Genomic DNA, 21,857 nt, shown 5'->3' with positions numbered 1-21,857 from the left:
CGGACGGCATCCTCCGGAGCCGGCCGGCAGCGGCTCGGCGCCGGCGCTGGGCAGAGTTCGCCGGAGTCGGCCGGCGCGGCGAACTCCGCCCAGGTCAGCGGTGACAGCACGTGTTGTTGCTCTGCCTGAGTGGAGGCTGTGGAGAGCGCCAGGACGGGTGCGGGTGCTGCTGATGTACTAAAAAAAAATCACGTGAGAGCTCACTGCCCGGACCGCTGAGCCGGCGGTGGCATTCGACCACGTGTACGGGAGCGGCGGGTCGCTGGAGGAATCGACCCTCGGAAGAGAGCGCGCACTTCTGACACCCGGGTATGTCAAGGGCTTAAAACCGATTTAACCCGAGCGGACAGAAATCTGCCCGAACAGAACCACTGCGTCGCTGTACAGGAAAATAGAGTAAAGAGCAGTCAGTCGGGGGCACTCGACATAATGATTGCTTCGTTGTCGCCTGCAGAGCATCACTCAGTAAGTCTCGTTGTGTCTGGGCGGTACCTGTGCTGGGTGGCATCAGTGCTGGGCGGCATCAGTGCTGGGCGGCACCTGTGCTGGGCGGCATCAGTGCTGGACGGCACCTGTGCTGGGCGACATCAGTGCTGGGCGGCATCTGCGCTGGGTGGCATCAGTGCTGGGCGGCATCAGTGCTGGCACCTGTGCTGGGCGGCATTAATGCTGGGCGGCATCTGTGCCGGGTAGTGTTGTGCGTGTGTTGGCAGGCATCGCGAGAGACTCGCCATGGTAGCGGGAGGTGGAGCCTCCACCCACTGCCACGGCAGCGGGAGGTGGAGCCTTCACATACTGCCACGGTAGCGGGAGGTGGAGCCTCCACCTACTGCCACGGTAGCGGGAGGTGGAGCCTCCACCCACTGCCACGGCAGCGGGAGGTGGAGCCTTCACATACTGCCACGGCAGCGGGAGGTGGAGCCTTCACATACTGTCACGGTAGCGGGAGATGGAGCCTTCACCTACTGAATTTTCACGACCGCATTACCAGCGTCAGCATTAGAAGCATCGCCCACCAAATTTGGGGAATCGTGACATGACGATGATGATCTTGAGCTTGATTGTTGGGCATTTAAGATGACTGATGCGTTGGTATGAGCGTGCCGATGTCCCTGGACGCCACGTGTTCTTGTAAGGTTGTTACTGCAGAACGACATAAGCTGGGGCAAAAGTCCTCCCGACGACTGCCGGGGCTAGCTGGTAGTTCTGTCATCCTGCTCTGTTTTGCTCTGTGCTCTGAGTCATTTTGCTCTGTTTTGCTCTGTGCTCTGAGTCATTTTGCTCTGATTCGCTTTGTGCCCTGGGTCATCCTCCTCTGATTCACGCTGTGCTCTGTCTTGTTTTTCCGTTCCGTTCCGACCGTTCAGTGGTTCAACAGGCATTCCAGTTTGCATGGTATTCATACGCCGAGCTCGCGCTGTCAACCACGCGTTGGAGAGCCGTACAATGCCACGATTTAGCAGGTCTGAGAAATAAAGCTTTTGCCCTGTGAAAACAGCCCTCAATTATTTGAACTGACTGTAAGAGCCATGACTGTGGGGTTGCATGGTTCCTGGTCAGTTTGTAGGTGTGAGAGTCAGACAGGAAGCGACTCGCTGACAGAACGTGAGTCAGGCAGTGCAGAGCGATTGCGATGGTGCGATGACAGGGCATAGAGATTGCGATGACAGGGCAGAGCGATTGCGATGGTGCGATGACAGGGCAGAGCGATTGCGATGATGCGGTGTCAGTGGCCCGGATGGGGCGTGTTGTCCTTTGACGGTGTTCGTGAGTAACAGTGACAACTATGGCGTTGTTGTTTTGGGTATAGCGTGGATAAATGGGTACACCGCACCGCTGCATATGGGCAATGTTAAGCTGCCACATGGTCACAAGCGCAAAAAAAGTCTGTTCGGGAATACACTTGCAGGGTTAAAATCGATGTTTCGAATTCCGCACGTGCTTTCAGTTGAGATTACACCGCCGTTCATTTTGCTATTTTCTCCCCGTCCATGTGCGCTAGCCACAACACGGAACCATATTCAATTCGGTAACCCGTGGTGTTCACACTGCATCTAATTTCGGGGCATGTGACGTGCCTATCGGCACTGGCTAAGCCCATCCACGTGTAGTCCAGCTCGGACACGTCACCCCGTCTGTGTCTGCCTTAGATCAATCGACGCGTGGTCCAGCTCGGACACGCCATCCCGTCTGTCTGTCCTAGGTCCATCCACGCGTGGTCCAGCTCGGGCACGCGATCCCGTCTGTGTCTGCCTTAGATCAATCGACGCGTGGTCCAGCTCGGACACGCCATCCCGTCTGTCTGTCCTAGGTCCATCCACGCGTGGTCCAGCTCGGGCACGCCATCCCGTCTGTGTCTGCCCTAGGTCCATCGACACGTGGTCCAGCTGGGGCACGCGATCCCGTCTGTGTCTGTCCTAGGTCCATCGACGCGTGGTCCAGCTCGGACACGCCATCCCGTCTGTGTCTGCCCTAGGTCCATCCACGCGTGGTCCAGCTCGGGCACGCCATCCCGTCTGTGTCTGCCCTAGGTCCATCGACACGTGGTCCGGCTCGGGCACGCCATCCTGACTCTGTCCGTCCGCATTGGGCTAGGATCGTAGAGCCGGTGCATCGCCGGTCAGCTAATCAGAGAAATGGCGCGGGGTAATGCTATTAGTTTCTGTCAATGGGCTCGGCTGGTGACGTAAGGCACCAAGCCAAACATCTTCAGGGCATGTGAAGCAAATGTCAAATGTTTTCCGACATCCTATGCATTTGAACCAAATTCCTCGGAAAATCGTCTAGTGTCAGTGTAAACTTCTTGGATACGAGGTAACGGACTCCGTACCCCGCCCACCCCCCATTGGCAGCGGTCCGGGGTGTCAGTGACACCTCGATTTATGCTGTGTAAGAACAGCGCCTGCGACACAAACTGACAGGGACGCAAAGATCAGACTCCTAGCAATTCAGACAAACCCAGAGTCAACAGCGATTGTGTGTGCGTGGATTTCACCGTCTTTTATATGAGCACCCAGATGTCCAAAAATCAGCTGTAAATATGCTGTCAGCATTGAGGTGTGCTGCCCTGAGTATGGCTCGCTTCGCATCTTCTCGAATGCCGGCAGTACTCACTCTCTTAGAAGCAAATCCAATGTAAAAATGCAAAATATAGAAAGCATCCACTCACATCTAAGCAGGAGTAATTGGGAAGACTGGAACCGCAAGTATGCTGGGCCTCTTGCATGCCCAGCATGATGGATGTGCATCGCGGCCCAGAAACAGTTCAGCGTTTTCCTTCGGCAGATGCATCAGCAGGTCATATCTCACATTATCAAAACAATGTATATTGCATGTTTTTAAGCTTGCAGTCGGCGTGTATACATAACAAATGGCACGAACACATGTCGTTCAACAAACCCTACACGTCTGTGTCACCACGAAAAGCCGAGGAAAGATACATCGGTATTAAGGCCTTCGCAGGAGAGCCTTCAGTGGTTCACCAGTCAGTCCAGTTGGTATGGTGCTCATATGAGGAGCACGTGATGCGGATCATACGCTGGAGAGCCGCCACTACCACGATTTAGCGGGTCTGACCGCTGCCTTGTTCTGGCGGCCACTGGACCGGCCCTTGTCGCCATTGGCAGCGACATATGGAGCCGACAGTGGCGGCCTCGGTGCCTGACTTGCGGGGCTATAGCTGCCATTGTCAGTGACAGATGGGGTTACGAGCAGTACCACACGTTTCCCGGTGGCAGCCTGGCCACCGTGAGCTGTCTGCGGCTTGAAGAGGCCGTGCTGGGTGGGCAAGGATCGGTGTTTCTGCAAGAGGTGAGGCTTTCCCTTCTTGCCCTTCAACAGTATAGATCCTTGCTTGGCGGGGCCGAATGCCTCCTGCTCAAGCGCAGCCGGCAGCTGTTGAAAGCCTTTGTATCCCTGCTGAGGACGAACTGAAGACGGCTGCTGGGGACGAGTCGACGACAGCCACTTAGGATCGGAGCGGAGTGACTTCAATGACGGCAGTTGCGGGTCATTGGAAGGCTGCTGCTGATTAATGATGGAGGGCTGCTTCTGACCTTGAAGTTGCGGCTGATTTTGTGAACCATAGCTTTCCTGCTGGGGACGATCAGGGTTTTCCTGCTGAGGGCCAGAGTAGTCTTGCTGGGGACGGCCAGTAGATTGCTGCTGAGGACGAACTGATGACTGCCACTTAGGATCTGAGTATTCTTGCTGAGGACGTCTGGAAGGGTGCTGAGGAATGAAGCCAGGCTGTTTCTGATTTTGAAGGAAGTTTGGTTCTTGAGCCCCAGAATAGCCCTGCTGAGGGCCGCTTAGGGGCTGTTTTGCAGGTCGACCCGACGACTGCCATTTAACGTCAGAGTTGAGTTGCTCAGGACGTCCAGAAGGTCGCTGCTGAGGAATAACGGGACGTTGCTTCTGACCTCGGATTGAGGAAAGTTCTTGAGGACTAGAGTAGCCATTCTGGGGACGATCAGGAGACTGCTGTTGAGGACGAGCAGAAGACCGCCACTTGGGATCAATGGGCCCTCTTTGAGGACGTACGAATATCTGCTGAGGAACAACAGCAGGCTGCTTCTTACCTTGGATGATGGATGGTTCTTGAGGACCAGAGTAGCCCTGCTGCGGACGGTCTATGGGTTGGTGCTGTGGACCATAACCGGATTGTTTCTGAGGAACAGGATAGGTTTCCTGCGGAAGAACAAGGTACGGCTTCTGCTTAGTCGAGTGTCCCTGTTGAGAGCGGTCAGGGACATATTGTTGAGGAATGGAATGTCCCTGCCGGGGACGGTTCCGAGATCTCTGCTGAGGAATTAGGTGGCCTTGCTGAGAACGAGTTGGAAAAGGCTGATGTGGGCCGGAGAACTGCTGCTGGGTATTTGATGCCGCCTGCCGCTGTGCTGCTCCGGCGTACCCCTGAGGCTGGGCCGGGGAGTACCCCGGGGGCCGCTGGGGGGCGTCTCCCTCCGCCGGTCGATCACCGTAGCTCCCTCCCGGGCCGCCCTGCCGCGGCCGCCCCTCATAGGGTCTGGCCTCACCCTCGTAAGTGACCTCGGCGACGTAGCCGCCGTCGCCGTCCACTGTGTAGGTGACGGTCTGGAGGCGGCCGTCGGGCAGCAGCACCGAGTAGGAGCCGTGCGTCTGCCGGCCGGCTCGGCTCTCCCGCTGACCGAACCGCGCCTCTCGGCCGGCCACCGTCCAGTCGAACTCGTACCTGGCCGGCTCACCGCCGCCGTCAGAGTAGTCACCAGTAGGAGGACCGGAAGCCAGACTGTAGTCTCCGGCAGGAGGGCCAGGTGCCGGTCTGTAGTCTCCGGCAGGAGGGCCAGGTGCCGGTCTGTAGTCTCCGGCAGGAGGGCCAGGTGCCGGTCTGTAGTCTCCGGCAGTAGGGCCAGGTGCCGGTCTGTAGTCTCCGGCAGGAGGGCCAGGTGCCGGTCTGTAGTCTCCGGCAAGAGGGCCAGGTGCCGGTCTGTAATCCCCGACAGGAGGGCCAGGTGCTGGTCTGTGGTCCCCAGCAAGCGGGCCAGGTCCTTGTCCGTAATTTTCAGCTGGTGGAGCTCCTGTCAGCCCGTAGCTCTGCGCAGAGGCTGACGCAACGACGGCGAGCAGTACGATGAACATGGCCATGTCAACGCTGCAGTGGTGACCCGCGAGCCAGCTCTAGCTGTCTGATGCTGGAGATCGGCCGCTCGGACGTTTTATGCAGCGCCGGCCGTCACCCAGAAGTGCCTGACTTCCCACCGTTGCCGCGAACGCTGTGGTCAGCGATCTCCGACGCCCCACCTTGTGCAAACCTGGGCGTTTCCATGGGAACGGGAGCCGTTGTCGTCGGCACGCTGGGAGGATTGTTTTGTATTGCACAGCATCAGGTCATACCACCTTTATTGGGCTTAGCGATATACCTCGGTTAACAGGTACCTTGACAGCCAAAACGTCACAAAGCTACAACCAAAACGCGACAAGCATTAACAAAACACAAGAGGCATATACAAGAGCTAACTATTCCGGTACGTTAGATCAACATAGTCATGAGCTATCATATATTCTATTCCGATACGTGAGATAAGGTCATCGGACAGGTGAGACAAGGCCATCGGACAGGTGAGACAAGACCATCGGACAGGTGAGACGAGGCCATCGGACAAGTGAGACGAGGCCATCGGACAGGTGAGACAAGGCCATCTGACAGGTGAGATGAGGTGAGTCCGAGGGAGTACGGATGAGTCCTGTTCATCCAACAGGTAAAGCGGGATTAATCGACAAGTGAGACGGTTACTCGTCGACATCCACCCTTTTTTCCTCAATCTCACTTCATCGTGCTCACTCACGACTCCCCGCCTGTACGGGGCAAGCAACATTTACCAGCCATGAGGAGTAATTCGGATGTTTTCTTCAGCATGCTATTATTATTATTATTATTATTAATGCGAACCTTGGCGAAATTCAGCGGGTGGCTATTCTAACGCCGCGTCAGCACCTACCACATGGATCAGCACAGAACACGCAACACATGCAAATGAGACGCAACGCCAGGGAAACACATGCGGTGTAATAAAACATGAGCGACTTGTGATACAATCAGCACTTCACGTCAAGGCCAGTTGGTCAATTTGAGTAAGTTCTCTGATGCAAGACATTGCTCGCCCTTGAACTCATTTAAGGTTTTGCACTGGCGCGGGGCAGCAGGGATGCGATTCCACGCCGCTACGGCTCGATGGGGAAACAGCTTTTTCACGCACTCGAAGCGAAGGTGTTTTACAGCGCTTGTCTGCAGTACAGTTTCGTCATCGGTGGCTCTGGTGTTCCGCTGAGATACTTCAGATCGGCGCCTGATCAGATTACTGATAGCCCGTGGCCCATCAGGCACGTAAATGGCGTGATGCAAACATATGCTGTCGCGGTGGGTGACAGCCTCGTCGAAATTGGGCCAATTCAGCTGTTTTCAGAATTCCGTGACATGATCTCGTCGGCGTGTGCCGGCAACAATTCTAACCCCGAAGTTAATAGCCTTATCCAGGCGCTGGTGCTGAACGGCTGTTGTCGGGGCTCATGCAGGTAAACAGTATCTGATGTGAGGAAAGACCAGTGACTCAACAAGGGACTTCATTGTGGAGATGGGAAGCACATGTTTGAGCTTGTTATTGGCTATGAGGGAGCCAAAACAGCGCTGAGTGGTTTTGGCGTTTGATGCTGCCAGTTGAGATTTTAATCGATAAGCACCGCTAGTATTTTGATGTACTCTGAAGGAGACAGCTGGGAGTTATCAAAATTTACACTCTGCCCGGCGGCTTTGCGGGTGTTGGTCGGTATGCCAACAACAATGAATTCAGCTTTTGATTGGTTGACGTGAGGCAGTTGCGACGATGACTGATACCGCTGACGCAGTTGTGGCGCGTACGCGGCAGAATTCAGCGCTTTTCCTGTTGCTCGTCAACATGAACTGATAAATAATGACGTCAGAGGGTCGTGAGCAGCGGCAAGAGCTGCTGCTCAAGATCCAGCTGCCGCTTTGACTGCAGCCACTCGGCTTCTTCATTCTCACTAATGGCACCCTGCTCTCAGTAAGGCATGCAGTCGTTCGGCTTTTTTATTGTCAGCAAGAGCGCTCGTCCCATGTAAACGGTATTATGACGTCACTGGCACACACACACCACCTGTAATAGAAGTTTTTGCCTGAGCCCGCCTGTGGTGGATCAGTTCGACCCTGCCCCGACTGGAGCCTCAGTTCAAGAAGCTGAGTCCGATCCCGAGTCCGTGCCCTGAAGCGCTGAGGTCAAGTCCCAGTTCCGAATCTACCCCGTCAGATTACATGCTCCGAGCCGATCAATTTTCACGACCACGAGTCCTAGACTGAGTCCGAGTCCTTCGAGAGTCTGGCTCTCGAGTCTCGAGTCCCAGGAGACTCTCGGACGCGTCCGTGGCAGAGTCTGTGCACAGGCTCCATTCTCATGTGAGAATCCATTTGTTTTGTTACAGGAACGCGTGAGACAAATATCGTTGCGTGTTGAACTGACAAGGAGGGGATATCCAAAAGTGAGAGCTTCAGCTGGGCCAGGAGGCGGCCAGGGTTTCCTTAACGGGGTAGGGGGAGGTGGACAGCGGTGATAACGCGTTACGCCTTTTTCACCTTGTCAGGAGCTATCTGTGTTAAAAAAGAAAGGAAAAAACTAAAAAGGATGCAGGCGTGAAGGGGGAAGCTCACCTTGGCTGCGGCCATGCACTGGGTCAACGCAAAATTCCTTCAACCAGGCCTGATCTTAATCCAAGCATAGCTTTGATGTATTGTCGAGAATGTTTGACACCAGGCACGGCGTTGTGGGCACGGGCGAAAGTATTTCGTGAAACTCGGTAAGTTAGTGGCTCAGTGAGTCAGTGGCTCAGTGACTGTATGTTTTTGCTGGGACTATGAGGTATATACAGAAAGGTCATCTTATATCATAAGCGGATTTATGTCGCACGTGACTTCCCAGAGATATCATCAATAACTATTTCCACGCGACTCGTAGGTTGTGAGAGTTTGGCCCCAAATTACGTAGCCTTGGAATGCGGGCAAAGTGGCCCACATCGCTCTAATCTCTACGCAGTATGGAAACCAGTTTTGACTCCTAATCCGCCATGCAATGATCTGATGAGATGGGTTTTAGGTATCCCGGTGAAAATGACAGTCGGCGCTCACGTTAGCCTATCTCTTCAGTTCAGTTCCGAATTCAGTTCAGTTTAGTTCCTTGCTGACTGGAAGACGTGGATCGAGACAACTGAAGTCTTGCTGGACTTGTGTGTGAGAGACGCAATTGTAATTCGCAGTCCCTACCAAGTGCAGGTAAGTAGGTAAGTTCAAAGCATGTTTGCAACTTATGCTAGCTAATTGCTATGACAAGAACTGCAATCCGATGTTGAACTGTTGACATGGCATCGCCGACAGCATGGCTAGCACTGGCTAGCGGAAATGCGATTGTATATGTGTGAATGCATTTGGCTGGCATTCACATTCATTCGGGCGCGCAGACTGTCAGCTGTCAGGTCTGGTGTAGTTTATTCCACGTTGCATGCTCTGTAATTAATGGGTTTGGGTCGTATGTACCAGGTTCAATCTGCTAGCCTAGAGCTGAGATTTGATTGCTAACACGCGCCCGGTGGCCGGTTGGATACCCTTCGCTAGGGTGGGGGGGGGGGGGGGGTCAGTTTGAATCCACTCCACCTGAGATCTCAGAACTTAGAGAGCTGGAGACACCAAATTCCAGGTTGGTCTCCAAAGGGCCTGTATAACTTAAACAACTGTTGTAAGCAAAGTTTCACATGCTCATTTAAGGTTAGTGGCCTTGTTTTACCTTTTGGAGTCATGGTGGCCAAAATCATGCAAGAGTGCTTCGAGTTTTGCATTTGAATAAGCGACAAAGATTAATCTAGGCAGTATGTTCCTATTCACAAAATGTTAGCCTGGGTCATTTCACGTTATTGACGCATCCTGACCTTGAAGAAGTCCAGGGAAAGTGTATAATGCGGCTCTTGCTGTCAATAATTTCGAAAAAGGCGCCAAAAACTATCCCATACAGCAAGCCCTAGAATAAAAAGACAGGTTGGTTTTGACCTTGGTGTGACCTTCAGACCTCACCTTAGGTCATTGTCATTTGCTCATTTAATTGTTGCCTTGCGTAAGCTAGAAATTGCCTTCGCTGAAACCATGGCCTGACTTTGTCATAGGTCATAGGTCATAGGTCATGGGTGTTAGGTCAGTGACCTTACAAGGTACATCTAAATCATCGATGTCAGACGATCCGCTATTCAGCTGTCTACAGCTACTGAAAATTTGGCTCGGCTATGCCGCGCCGTTCGGAAACCATTCCGGAAAAAACCTTCGGGGAGTCAATCTGACCATCCCAACCGAGCGCGTGTTAAGAGGGCTGGTTGGCAACAGGTCACAGGAAAGGTATCGTTTGCTGCACTACATTTAGTAGGTTCAAACTACAACATTGTCAACATTGTTCAAACCAAAACAACACCCTATTTATACCCAATTTCAGTACCGTGAGAGAGAGAGAGAGAGAGAGAGAGAGAGAGAGAGAGAGAGAGAGAGAGAGAGAGAGAGAGAGGAGAGATGAGAGAGAGAGGAGAGAGAGAGAGAGGAGAGAGAGAGGAGAGAGAGAGAGAGAGGGATATATATATATATATATATATATATATATATATATATATATATATATATATATATATATATATATATATGTGTGTGCGTATGTGTGTGTGTGTGTGTGTGCTGCGCTGCTGTGCGTGTGTGTGTGTGTGCGTGTGTGTGTGTGTGTGTGTGTGTGTGTGTGTGTGTGTGTGTGTGTGTGTGTGTGTGTGTGTGTGTGTGTGTGTGTGTGTGTACGAACGTCTCCCCAACGGGTTGTGACATCAAGGTATTTCGCTCCAGCAACCGCTGGTACATTTTTCAATTTCCATTTCTGCACCGGTTTTCCACAGCACTGCGCTTTGCATAATCAATCTCGATGAACAACTTAGCATGACATCAGTTCTTTCTCTACCAAAAACTGTGTACACGTATTATCATTGACTCCTAGGAAGGACATGGAGCGGTTATCCGGTGTACTGAATGCCGGCATTTTCAATGGCCATCCTGTGCGACACAACGAGCCACGGCGTCTCCCGCTACGAAACGGAGAAGTTACCAGGAAAATGACTTCGGTGGGAGGGACTACGACGACGACAGGGGACACCGCGCTAAGAAGAACAGCAACGGTATCGCATAGCGCCCGTGGAACGGTGTAGTGATCGTCGCATCGGGCGTTACAACAGAAAAGTACGCGTTTTGTGCAACAGTGCTGGTGCGGAGGCAATTTCGGACAAATGCCTTGCAGATAAACCTTGATCTGGCTTCTTATTGATGACGTGAAGCAGCGTGCGTGGAATTACGGCGGTCCGTCAGTCAGATGAAATTTGAAAGGGTGGACCGGTGGAGCCCAACCGGGGGCCCATCTAGGGTGGATATCTGGGTCCTATCTGAGCTGGTTTATGGGTCCCAGCTGGGCATACCTATGTGAGTCCCAGCTGGACATACCCACGTGGATCTCAACTGGGCAGCCCGGGTAGGTCACATGTGGGTTCCAGTTTTGTCCCATATGGGCCCCAGGTGAGCTTCCCATGTGGAACCAAGTAGGTTGCCCATGACATGCCCACATGGGACCGAAGTGGGCAGTTCCGATAGGTCGCATGTGGCCGTCTATCTCGGACCCAAATGGGTCTCAGTTGGACATGCTGGCTGGCTTTGATACACCTCGTCCGGATTATGTGGAGACTGCTGTCCGTCCAAGCTCAGCCGGTATGTCCAGATCTGGGATGCGAGACGGTTTGACCTCCAGCCTGGACGTGCTCGAGGGCCGCTAGCACCCACGGGTAGATGATTCAGGGACCTGCGACGGTAAAGGCGCGAGAGCGATGAGCCTGACTGTTTGAGCCTGATTTGCTGTCTTGGCACCATCGCCGACAGATCCCATTTGGTGTGGACGATGCAGTTGCAGTCTGGGTCAAGTTTTCAGAATCCGCACCGGGCTCACTGCTTGGTAAGTAACGATAAGTAACATCTGTCGACAACGTTGGCATACATGAATGAAAATAATAGCTATTTACTGGTAAATTTGCATACATTAATCGATAGTACGCAACGCGCAGGACTACCCGCAGCGACTGCCGGGAAAAAACCCCAGTGACGTCACACTAGCGTTGATGGGATGAGGCCCTAAAATCGCCGCACCATATTATCTCCTCCCCAATTTTAGCGCCAGTGTTGAGGATAATTTGGGAATGTCGCGGGGATGGACCTTTGTGCTCAAAATTTAAACGACCGTTGTTTTTTATGGGTGAGTATGCTGTAGATAAATCCTGGACTACAGGACCTTGGGGCAGATATTGTCACCCGGCTAGTGGTGAGCATAGGATGCCGGTACTGGGCTGCGGTGATTGGCATGCAAATTAACTTGGTGGAATTTGCATCATGGTAGACAGGTGTCTACTTAGTTGGTCACATCAGGCAAACATCATTCTGGAATTTTGATTGTGTTTTTAAAAGTCTTGAATTTCATGCATGATTAGGAAGATTAATTTCAGCATACTCACAGGGTTGAATTTGTGATGCAAGCAGGTTTGGAGTATGTATGTTAGCTGAAGATATGCATGTGAGATAGAAGATATATGTGTATATGTATGCATATATGTGTATATATATTGGCCCAGGTGTTATATATATATATATATATATCATGTGTGCAAAAAATAATTTAAGATGCAGCATAACTAGGCCAGGCCTTAGTTTTGACAACCAGGGTGCTGGGTTTAGCACTCTGCAAGTACACTGCATGGATTTTTTGCACACTGCTCTATGGCATCTCAGGTTTCAGACCTTGCAGTATATCCTGGTCACTCTGCTTTTCCCTTAAAGTGCTTCCAAATTGATCTGATTATTCCCACACCTCATCCTACCATCTCTAAGCCCCTTGAAGTTTGCCTCTTACCTACTGTGCCTTTTTCAACAAATGTATATTTCTAAGTACAGGGAAGGCTGAGGTGGACATTTGTGGTGCAGTTTATTTTTATTTCTCAGATTGCTGTGCTAATAGAACATGCTGTTAACAGCAGATTGTCAGATTGTTTGAAGCAGGTGAAGTCAGTGACCTGAGATCAGGGCATGAAAAGAGTACTAATGCACATACACAATCCACAGAGCACATTAACTTGGCCCAGGTGTTGGCCTACCTCTGTGGGTGCCTTCTGCAAAACACATGTTGAGCTCAAAATTGGTGGTTACATTAGGTAATTTTAGGCACAGAGCTCCAGTGCTCCACTGAATACATTTGATATCACTAATGCAAAATAGAGTCACCATGTGGCTTATGAGAACATGCAAGGTCACATGGGGGCATCCAAGGTCATATGAGGGTATCCAAAGTCAATGACCTCTGTTGTCAGAAGCATGCATGCAAATGCTGTTTGATGTCTCTAAGTTGTTCATCAATTGGTGTTAGAGGTTCTAGAGGTAAATTGTGAAAGATAAATGTCACCAAGGTGATCAGTTACCCTGTTGTGCACACAATATTTGAGGGCCGGGTTGTACTAGCAATGGGCAGCTGGGCGGCAGGCTGGCTGGAGCCTGGACCATGCTTCTCAGCTAATGTGAGGCAACGCCAGATGTTGGATGAGCGCATGAAGATCTCTGCAGGTTCATCGCACAAACAAGGTCTCTACGCGGCGTTGTTGACACAGGACACATAGGGACATCTTGTTTGTATTAGAGCCCTTTTGACCAGAAATGATAATTTCAGGGCTATGGGATGAAGGAGAATGGTTGACAATGGGGCAGACCCGCACGCGCCTGGGGGGCCAACCGCCGAGCTTTAACCCGCACATGCGTTCTGGATACCCGGTCGGGGTCCCCTTTCCCACGGGGCTCTCGGCCCACTCGTGGCTGACGCATGCAGCCTGCCCCGGACACGCCGGGGTGTCGCGAGGATGCAGGATGAAGCGAGATAGAGGATAAGAGGGGCGGATGGGGAAAGGACAGACACCTGGCCGTCGGCCCTTTTTATCTGCGCACGCTCTGACCTCGAAGTGTTGATTTCGGGGAGGTAAGTGTGCAAGCAAAGCGTCAGGGAAACAAGCATGTGCTTAATGTTGTTTGATGGCATCCGCCAGTACTTTGTCCACAGTATTGATCACTGATCAGTTTGTTTTACTTGTTTGGGTGAACAGAAATCAGTTTTTTTAGGTGGACGGGTGAGATCCTGCGGCTAGTTTGCAGTTGGTGGCTTGCGTGTGCGTGTGCGCGCTGTCCGGTTGGTCCAGGCTCTCGCCGTGCCTGAGTTACGGGCGCGTCGGCTGACCAGAAATTAATGTCGCATGTCTGGCTCCCACTGACGCGGGTGTCAGTGACACGCTGTTTCTGACACACTGTTTCTGACAGAGGCCGCTAAGATCTGATTTAGAAGCTCGGTGTGGTCAGTGGGATCGTAATTGCGGAACTATGACTTGGAGGAAGAATTCAAAAGTAGGATGGCCATTATTATGCAGTTTCAGAAACAGATGGACCGATCCCTTACACGCACATCTCTGGTATTTGAGCTGAGGTGGCCGGGCAATAAGTCAACAGAGTTGAAGCGCGCCTGTGACATGTTGTCAGGCGCGCCAGCTCAAACATTTCCGATTTATGCGCTCAGTAGTCTCGTGATGCGTTGTTGTAACGGTCTTTCGCCGACAAAATCATCTACTGTGACAAAAAAATCAGGAAAGTATGATAAGCATATGCACGCTGCTACATTTAAGCACGTAACTGCGCTTTAATAGAGCTAAGCGAAATATGTAAACGGCGTTAACTAGTAATTTCGCAGGACACATTCATACTTCAACTGTTGCATATGAAAGCCCAGGTGTTGAACCACGTATAAATATGGGGTCATGTTTATGTTAAAGCACAGAAAAACTGTTACGTATGCGCTTTAAGATGCCCAAATATTAAATAAATACGAAGATGCCATAATAAATGTTAGCCTTTCGAGGCACTACCGCGGTTTCGTGGGCTGCACGGTGGTGTAAGTGGAGATGGCGTCTTGGATACCTGGGTGGTCTTAAAATAGTCTTCCCGAAATAGTCTGGACATCTTTGCGGGCATGTAGCTCAAAAATTAGACGGGTTTAGGTCTTCAAAAGGGCAGGGCTGTGAACCGCACAGAATGATCTTCAAGATGGTCGTTTCATTTCAAAACCCGGTGTAAATGTGGAACACTCCCTTTAATGCGTTTCATCTTGTGTTCCGTTTGTTAACAGCGGTGTTGAATCGTGCAATGCTCTGATTGCCGCTCACTCACAACATTTCTACAGGTCCTGATGTCAAGCCTGATGTCAGGCCGGATCCGCTGGCGTTGTCACCGTCGCCAGTGGATGTCTTCACCCCGGTCGGTGGTCCGGCTGAGTTGTTGGGTACGGATTCAGATGCGGTCATCAAAATCGGTCGTATGGATTGGCATCAGTTACAACCGGCAACGAGAACTACGCGCTATTTTCGTTTGATGAGCGGAACGCCGCCGGGAATGACCACCATCTGCTATTCGGGTCGCACGCAGGCAGTACATTACAACTGCGTTGGTAACCCGCTGTTCGCTTGTGTTCGTCATGAAGATAGAGATGGTCTCTCACTACCCCTCCCCCCACCTTTGCCTCAGTCCGGACGAGTTGACGTTGGTTGTAAAATATCTGATGCATGGTGCAATGTGGTCATCCAAAACACTTTTTCAGACGCTCCTAACGATATCAAGCCTGATCCGTTGGCATTGTCGGCTCCATATCTGCGTCTACTGAAAGCAGCTAATGGCTTCTCATCTCGTACGACAGGTGTGAATCCTTAGAAGCGTCCGTTGATCTGACGAGACGATTGCTGTCCGTTGCTGCGGTGAGCCGTGCTGGCGTACTCCATCCACAAATGGGCACTGGTCATATGTGTCTGGACCCTCAACACAATATGGCCGTTAGGGATGTGGAATAGGTGTGTCGTCTCTATGACGTCATACATTTCTGGGCTACTTCGAAGTAGTGGCACGAAATAGTCTGCACAAGTTTGCGTGTGAGTTAAAAAGCGGAAGGGTTTGAAGTCTTTGAAAGAGCACAGCTATCAACTGCATTGAATTTTCTTTTCTTGAAAAGGGGTTTCAAAAAGCCATGCACTAGTGGAATATCTCCTTTAACGTATCCACGCACACTGGCTGATGAATGGCATTCCTTCGTACACGCAGGAGTTCTTGTCGTATTCCCGTGTCCACAAATAACAAAATTTCATTTGTAGCTCTGCACGTAATAATAATGGCACATATTTGGTTCGTAAGTCCATCACATGCGAGAGAAATTTCTAATATAAATCGTAATCACTAAAGTATGTCCATTTGTGTTGTTCTTGCGTGTTGTAAAAACCCTGTGGGATGTTCTCACTGGGTGGCGTATGACCTCTTGCTTGATTATTGTATGTTCAATCTGGTGCGTGAACGGATGTAGCCCACTTCCTCGGTCTTCTGGTAAAATTGTGCATTTCCCTGTCCAGCCGGCCGTAATCTGAGCTAGGGCGCACCTGGACAGGCTCTCTCTGTCAATGAAGGCAGCAATCTGAGCTAGGTCGCACCTGGACAGGCTCTCTCTGTCAATGAAGGCAGCAATCTGAGCTAGGTCGCACCTGGACAGGCTCTCTCTGTCCATGAAGGCCGTGATGTGGCCCTATCGGCACTGTGATGTGGCATCTCTTGCACGTTTGGGAATCCGATGTTGGCCTAAATTGCGACAGTTGTCTTAGAAAATATCAGTTTTTCCTGGAGGATGCGTGTGAATTAAACTGGCAGTTTCAAATCATGCTGAGATGACGCGCCATGGTCGCTGTTACTGAGTTGCGACTGTGATAGAATGCAGGCGGGAAATCGGATGAACTCAAGTTTCGCCTTTGAAGGTGTGTTGTGTCCACCGCTAGCTGTTGTCTGGGAATTAACCATCTGTTTCTCGGCCTGGGGTTGCCACTACTGTCGGGCAGCTTACTCAAATCAGTTATCATTCGGCCTCTCTGAAGGGTATTTGGTTACCCGTGTGGTCTGTCTGGAGCGCGGACCCCAAATAGCAACCATCTGCTGTTTTGCCAGTCATTTGTATTTTAAGGCAGGCGTGATATTCAGAATGGGTTTCTGAACAGGCCGTTGGGCTTTTTCCAAGTCTGATGTTAAGCAACGTATTATACGATGAGACGTAAGCATGCCGCAGTGCTACATTGCAGAGACCATAAGAGAAATTGGGAGGCGGCAAAATTATTCACCCGCCTATACCAAGCTGGAATATGCAGGTTGTGGATCAGCAAGATAAATGGTATACGCGATGTTTTTAGACCTCTGTGTCACTTTTCTAAGCAATACTTTGCAATATTTGGCGATACGTAACAGGCGAAGAAATGGCGTTCGATATGGTAATGAGGGCGCAGTCACATCTATTACTGGTCTAAAGTTGGTCAAGATGCGGCGACTGTCCGTCGGTGATGGTGATGCGGTGACAGATGCGGTGACTGTCCGTTGGTGATGGTGATGCGGTGACAGATGTGGTGACTATCCGTCGGTGATGGTGATGCGGTGACAGATGTGGTGACTATCCGTCGGTGATGGTGATGCGGTGACAGATGTGGTGACTCTCCGGGCTTGATTTCACCGCAATGCAACTTTTTTACCCTCCTTTGGCTTGGCGTTAGCAACGCACCCATATGAATGGCCAAAGTCGTGCCTCGTGGTCTAACTCCAGGCCTGTGTTTTCAGATGCTATTTGGTTCTGCTGTGAATACTGCAATTTCCAGTGTTTCGATTCAGATGGTCTCTCGGAGCACGTTAAGTGCCAGCATCAAGAGAAATCGCTGGACTCGGCTTTGCCGGACCGAAGGCTCATTTCAAACAAACAATGCGTTCAAGCTCCCACTGACAAGTCCGGCCTCTCGACGAGGCCGTTCAGATGTCACATGTGCAACGCTCCGTTTACGCGAAGCGATAGCCTCGCGTTGCATGTTCGGATCCACACAAACCAGAGCAGATGTGGTTTTACGGAACGTAGACGGACGCGCACCGGCGAGAAGCCGTTCACCTGTGAGCTCTGTGGGCGGTCGTTTCGGCGCAGAGGCACCCTCGCGCGTCACCGTCTTACCCACACCGGTGAGAATTCGATCAGATGTGAGATCTGTGGAAAGTCGTTTGTTTCAGGCGGCAGCCTTACGCTGCATACTCGGACTCACACCGGTGAGAAGCCGTTCGGTTGTGGAGTATGTGGGAAAGCGTACAGTCAGCGTGGAAGCCTTAGGTATCACCTCCGGACTCACACAGGTGAAAAACCGTTCAGCTGCGAAATTTGTGGTCGGTCGTTCATTCAAAGGAGCCACGTTACCAACCACCTCCGGACACACTCAGGGGAGAAGCCGGTAAGTTGCGAACTCTGCGGGCGGTCGTTCTCGCAAAAGGCGGACCTCATTTCCCACCTCCGCACTCACACAGGTGAAAAGCCGTTCAGTTGCGAAGTCTGCGGTAAGTCGTTCAGGCAGAGCAGTGGCCTTAGATGTCATCGCCGGACCCACACCGCTGAGGAATCGTTCAGTTGTGAGGTTTGTGGGAAGACGTTTAGTCAAAGCAACAGCCTGAGGGTGCACGTGTGTTCACATCAGTGAAAATTCTTACTGATGTCATAACACGCGCTCGGGAGGAGGTTCGGCCAATTCCCCCCGTTGCCTAAAATAACCTCCGAACGGTGCAGCATAGCGGCGCCTAACCTTTTCATGGCCGGATCCAATTAAACAAGCCGATCAGGTTAGAACCAGTCACCAGTGTGACTGGTGTAACACCAGTGATATTTTGCATAGTACAAATATGTTAGGGATGGTCGCATGGGGAGGTCTTGGGAATTCCGGGCATTGTTCCGTAGTTTGGTCTCGTTTGACCTTACTTAACCTTGAGATCATGACCTAGGGGCTAAGTTTGGTGCAAGTGAGTTCTCATGCGGAGTTATCCACGTTGTGACTTTGGTGTCTCTGACTTTTGTAGTTTTTTTAGATCTCAGGGGGTCAAATTGAAACCTCCCCCACCTGAGCGGCGTCCCATTTAGCCGGCCACCCGGGCGCGCGTCAGCGGCGGAAAACTTCTGGCCACGAGTGATATGCACGCTCACATTCGTGGCCACTTGGTTCAGAACGCTGCTCGTGGAGCGTGTCATAACACATCCCTGTAAAGAAATGCGATCCTTTGTGAAATTGCGGTAAATCGTTTGACGTGAAATAGTCACATTCAGTTACGCTTCAAGGCATATGAGTGGGTGTTCCTTCGTGGTGTTTTAAAAACCGTTTTTGTACAATGCGCTTTGCGTATCCATGGCTCCCGCAGCGCGTGTGGTGCGTGTCTGCGTGGTCCGCCAGAAATAAAATAAAACCTGTCGTTGAGTCTGGTCTTGCAGTATCGTTTTTGGTTCAGCCGCACAGCGAAAGTGGTTGGCTCCGACACTGAATGAGATACATTCGAAGCACTTAAGCCCGAGAAGAGCCTATTTCAGGTCCCACAATCTCTATCTTGAACCAGGGCAGGAGCCATAGTTTTGGTAAGAAGGGGTGGGGGTAGTAAACAGCTTGATAGACAGTTCCCGGTGAAAATGTACCCCGAAAAATCACCAGATTTGGAGAGCGGTGGGGAAGGGCGCGTTTTCACCGTTCAGGTTTTTGGGAGGCCTCCTTCCCCAAATTTCTGGCATTGTAACTACCCATAAATTGCAAAAATTCAGATCAAGGAGGCTCCATAACAGGGTCAGAGTAATAAATCGGATTCAGATCTTTTTGGACATCAAAGGGCCCGTTCTCGGGATCGTAAAGCCACCTTTATGAATAAGGTGCGCCATGCAGCGATCGGAAGGCCCAATGTCGCGTCAGGAAGGCCTCTGCTGGCTCGGGAGGCCCCGTTATGAATTAGGAGTCCCTGTTCTGGATTATGGCGTAATCTCTATATTTTAGATGCCCATTTCTGGAACAGGAATAGGGCCAACGGCTCTTTTTAATCAGGCGACAGCGGTTCCGAATCAAGATTCCCTGTTTTGAGATACCGAAGTCCCTTTCCTATATTTAGAGGCCCCCTCGCAAATCGGAAGCGTCCTGTTGTACATTAGGGGTCCTGTCCACCAGGAGGCCCTCTTCTAGGCTGCCGAAACCCCTTGTTGGATAAAAGAAGGTCCCCATGCTGTTGTTTTAAGAGCCGGTATTTATTTACTTGGGTATGGTGCATGTCACAGCTTGATAAAGGAGCACAACCCTTCGTTGCTCCTCCCCCATCAATACGACACTACGGCACTGCACAGGAGTCACCCTGTGAGGAGGCCTTATTTCGTCCAGGAGGCCCTCTTGAAATCCCCCCCCCCCCCCCCTCCCAACTCAAAATCCGTCGCCCGCTCTTGCATAGCTCAACCATCTTACTAAGATGTTCCTATGAACTACGTTTAATTCTAACCTTTTCACAAAGCTACAGTTTCACATGTGTGAACCGCGGTTCACTTCGGCCAGGGGCCGTCGACCGCATCCGCTAACACAGCCACCGAAGCCCTCCGCTAGAGGGCGGTCACCGCGCGAGCACGGGCGCCGGACCGCAGCCGCCGCACTGAGGTCGAGGCGAGACGCCGGGCCGCGTGCAGTCTACCGACCACAGTCAGCCGGTCGGCCCCCGACGCGGCCGTCCGTCACGGTCGGATCCAGGGACGCAGCTGCACCATCATCATGCAACCAGGGCACTGCAGCTGGAGAACATCGTTGTGAAACGTGCAGAAGTGGAGAACAGTAACGTTTCGCTCGGCCACGGATGGCAGATAGCGATCCGGAGGCTTGCGCTCTCTCGTTGAGCGCCGTTGTGTAGCAGCAAAGCTCTCGCTCGGCTGCACAGCAACCGCGCGAGTCAGAATCCCGCAACCCGCAAGAAATCAGCCGCCCGTGCGTCAGAATCCAATGGCAGGAGCCACGGTGCACCTAGCATTGTTAGGTGCAACACACATTGCCTGTTCTATGGCTGGCAACTGGGCACCGCCAACCCTAGCACTTTGCAGTCAGAACGGCTTCTGACCGGTCCGCATCTGGACTGCCATCGTCAGCCGATGACAGTACCCGCTTCACGTGGACTGGAGAGAGACGCCGGGAATATCGGCACCAGCGCCCCAGTCAGGGACAGACAGTGGGAGCATCCGCAGTGGCCGGTTCACTGATGACAGTACCCGCTTCACGTGGACTGGAGAGAGACGCCGGGAATATCGGCACCAGCGCCCCAGTCAGGGACAGACAGCACCCACTCATCAGACAGCGCTGGTGAAACGCACACACCCAGGTCACCAGCAGCCCGGCACCAGGTCACCAGCGGCCTGGCACCAGATCATCAGCAGGCTGGCTCGGAAGGGAATCCTAGGAAGGGAAAACACACATCTGGACACGAACGGCTCCCGCCTCATCTGACTCTCCAGAGCCCTCTCAATCTTCCCTCTGAGGAACATCTGCCGCGGTGATATCTCGAGGTTTCAGCCGATTGTGACGCGCAAGAATCGCTTTCTCATCGACCTCGAGACACGCCCTATAATTCAGGTCACACACCTTACGCAGCACCGTGGCTCCTTTCCAGGGCCGCGGGAGCTTGTAATATTGGCCGGCAGGCACAGCCGCCCTGTGCAAATATGCCAGAACGCGAGGGTGGAATGAAAACATATTCAGCTTACTTTCATCTGCACTTTTGTTGCGAGCGTGCCTGCGATCGGACGCAGGGATGGCGAAGCGGCCTGCCGCAAACTGGTGCAGAGACTGTTGACATAATACGCCACCGCACGTCTGCCTGTTACAACAGGACCATCGAGGATTACCTCCACTGAAAGCGTTGGCCCTTTTGCGAACATGAAATGGTAGAGCGAGAGTAGCCAAGTGATGAGTGAATCTAAGCGCAGTAGCCCAGCATCAATAAGGGCAGGTCAACGTCCCAGTCGGAGTATTTGTCGTCCAAGTATTCTACCAGTGTGTCCAAAATTGTTCGCACGGGACGTTCTACCATTAAATTGTTCGCACGGGACGTTCTACCATTAAATTGTTCGCACGAGACGTTCTACCATTAAATTTTCCTCGGGATGGTAGGACTGTATTTTTTTGGATTTTCTGCTACCAATAGACGACAGGTTTCCGCTAGAACCGCGCCCGTGAAGTTGGCAGCACTGTCAGAGTGCAGCTGTCTGGGGCAGCCAAACCGGGAAAAGAACACGTTTACCAAAGTGCATGCAACAGTCGTGGCCTTCGTGTCGGGGAGAGCGTACACCACGCAC

At 51.9% G+C, this 21,857-nt stretch overlaps 1 protein-coding gene across 2 annotated transcripts; it reads left to right on the top strand.

Moving 5' to 3' along the window:
* The first annotated feature begins 11,793 nt into the window (after positions 1-11,793).
* Positions 11,794-18,972, top strand: LOC119090072 (endothelial zinc finger protein induced by tumor necrosis factor alpha). 2 transcript variants are annotated; one of them, XM_037212870.1, is made up of 4 exons: positions 11,794-11,855; positions 14,865-14,963; positions 15,279-15,374; positions 17,315-18,972. In XM_037212870.1, exons 1-4 carry the CDS (start codon positions 11,852-11,854, stop codon positions 18,205-18,207), a joined length of 1,092 nt encoding a protein of 363 aa, XP_037068765.1. In that variant the 5' UTR covers positions 11,794-11,851; the 3' UTR covers positions 18,208-18,972. The 2 variants fall into 2 exon arrangements, with proteins under 2 accessions (XP_037068765.1, XP_037068770.1); XM_037212875.1 differs by lacking the exons at positions 11,794-11,855; positions 14,865-14,963 and having other exon boundaries at positions 15,165-15,374.
* Positions 18,973-21,857: the final 2,885 nt, after the last annotated feature.

The sequence above is a fragment of the Pollicipes pollicipes genome, unplaced genomic scaffold (assembly GCF_011947565.3).
Source record: "Pollicipes pollicipes isolate AB1234 unplaced genomic scaffold, Ppol_2.1 Scaffold_1600;HRSCAF=1878_pilon_pilon_pilon, whole genome shotgun sequence".
In the NCBI taxonomy this organism is placed as follows: Eukaryota; Metazoa; Arthropoda; class Thecostraca; order Pollicipedomorpha; family Pollicipedidae; genus Pollicipes; species Pollicipes pollicipes.
The sequence above is the reverse complement of the archived record's forward strand: the minus strand, read 5'-3'. Positions and strand labels throughout refer to the sequence as shown.

Bases quoted from the DNA above. Each gene is read 5' to 3' on its own strand.
- LOC119090072 (XM_037212870.1), top strand. The intron at 14,964-15,278 runs GTACGGATTCAG...ACACTTTTTCAG, and splicing joins TGGTCCGGCTGAGTTGTTGG to ACGCTCCTAACGATATCAAG. The intron at 15,375-17,314 runs GTGTGAATCCTT...CTGTGTTTTCAG, and splicing joins CTTCTCATCTCGTACGACAG to ATGCTATTTGGTTCTGCTGT.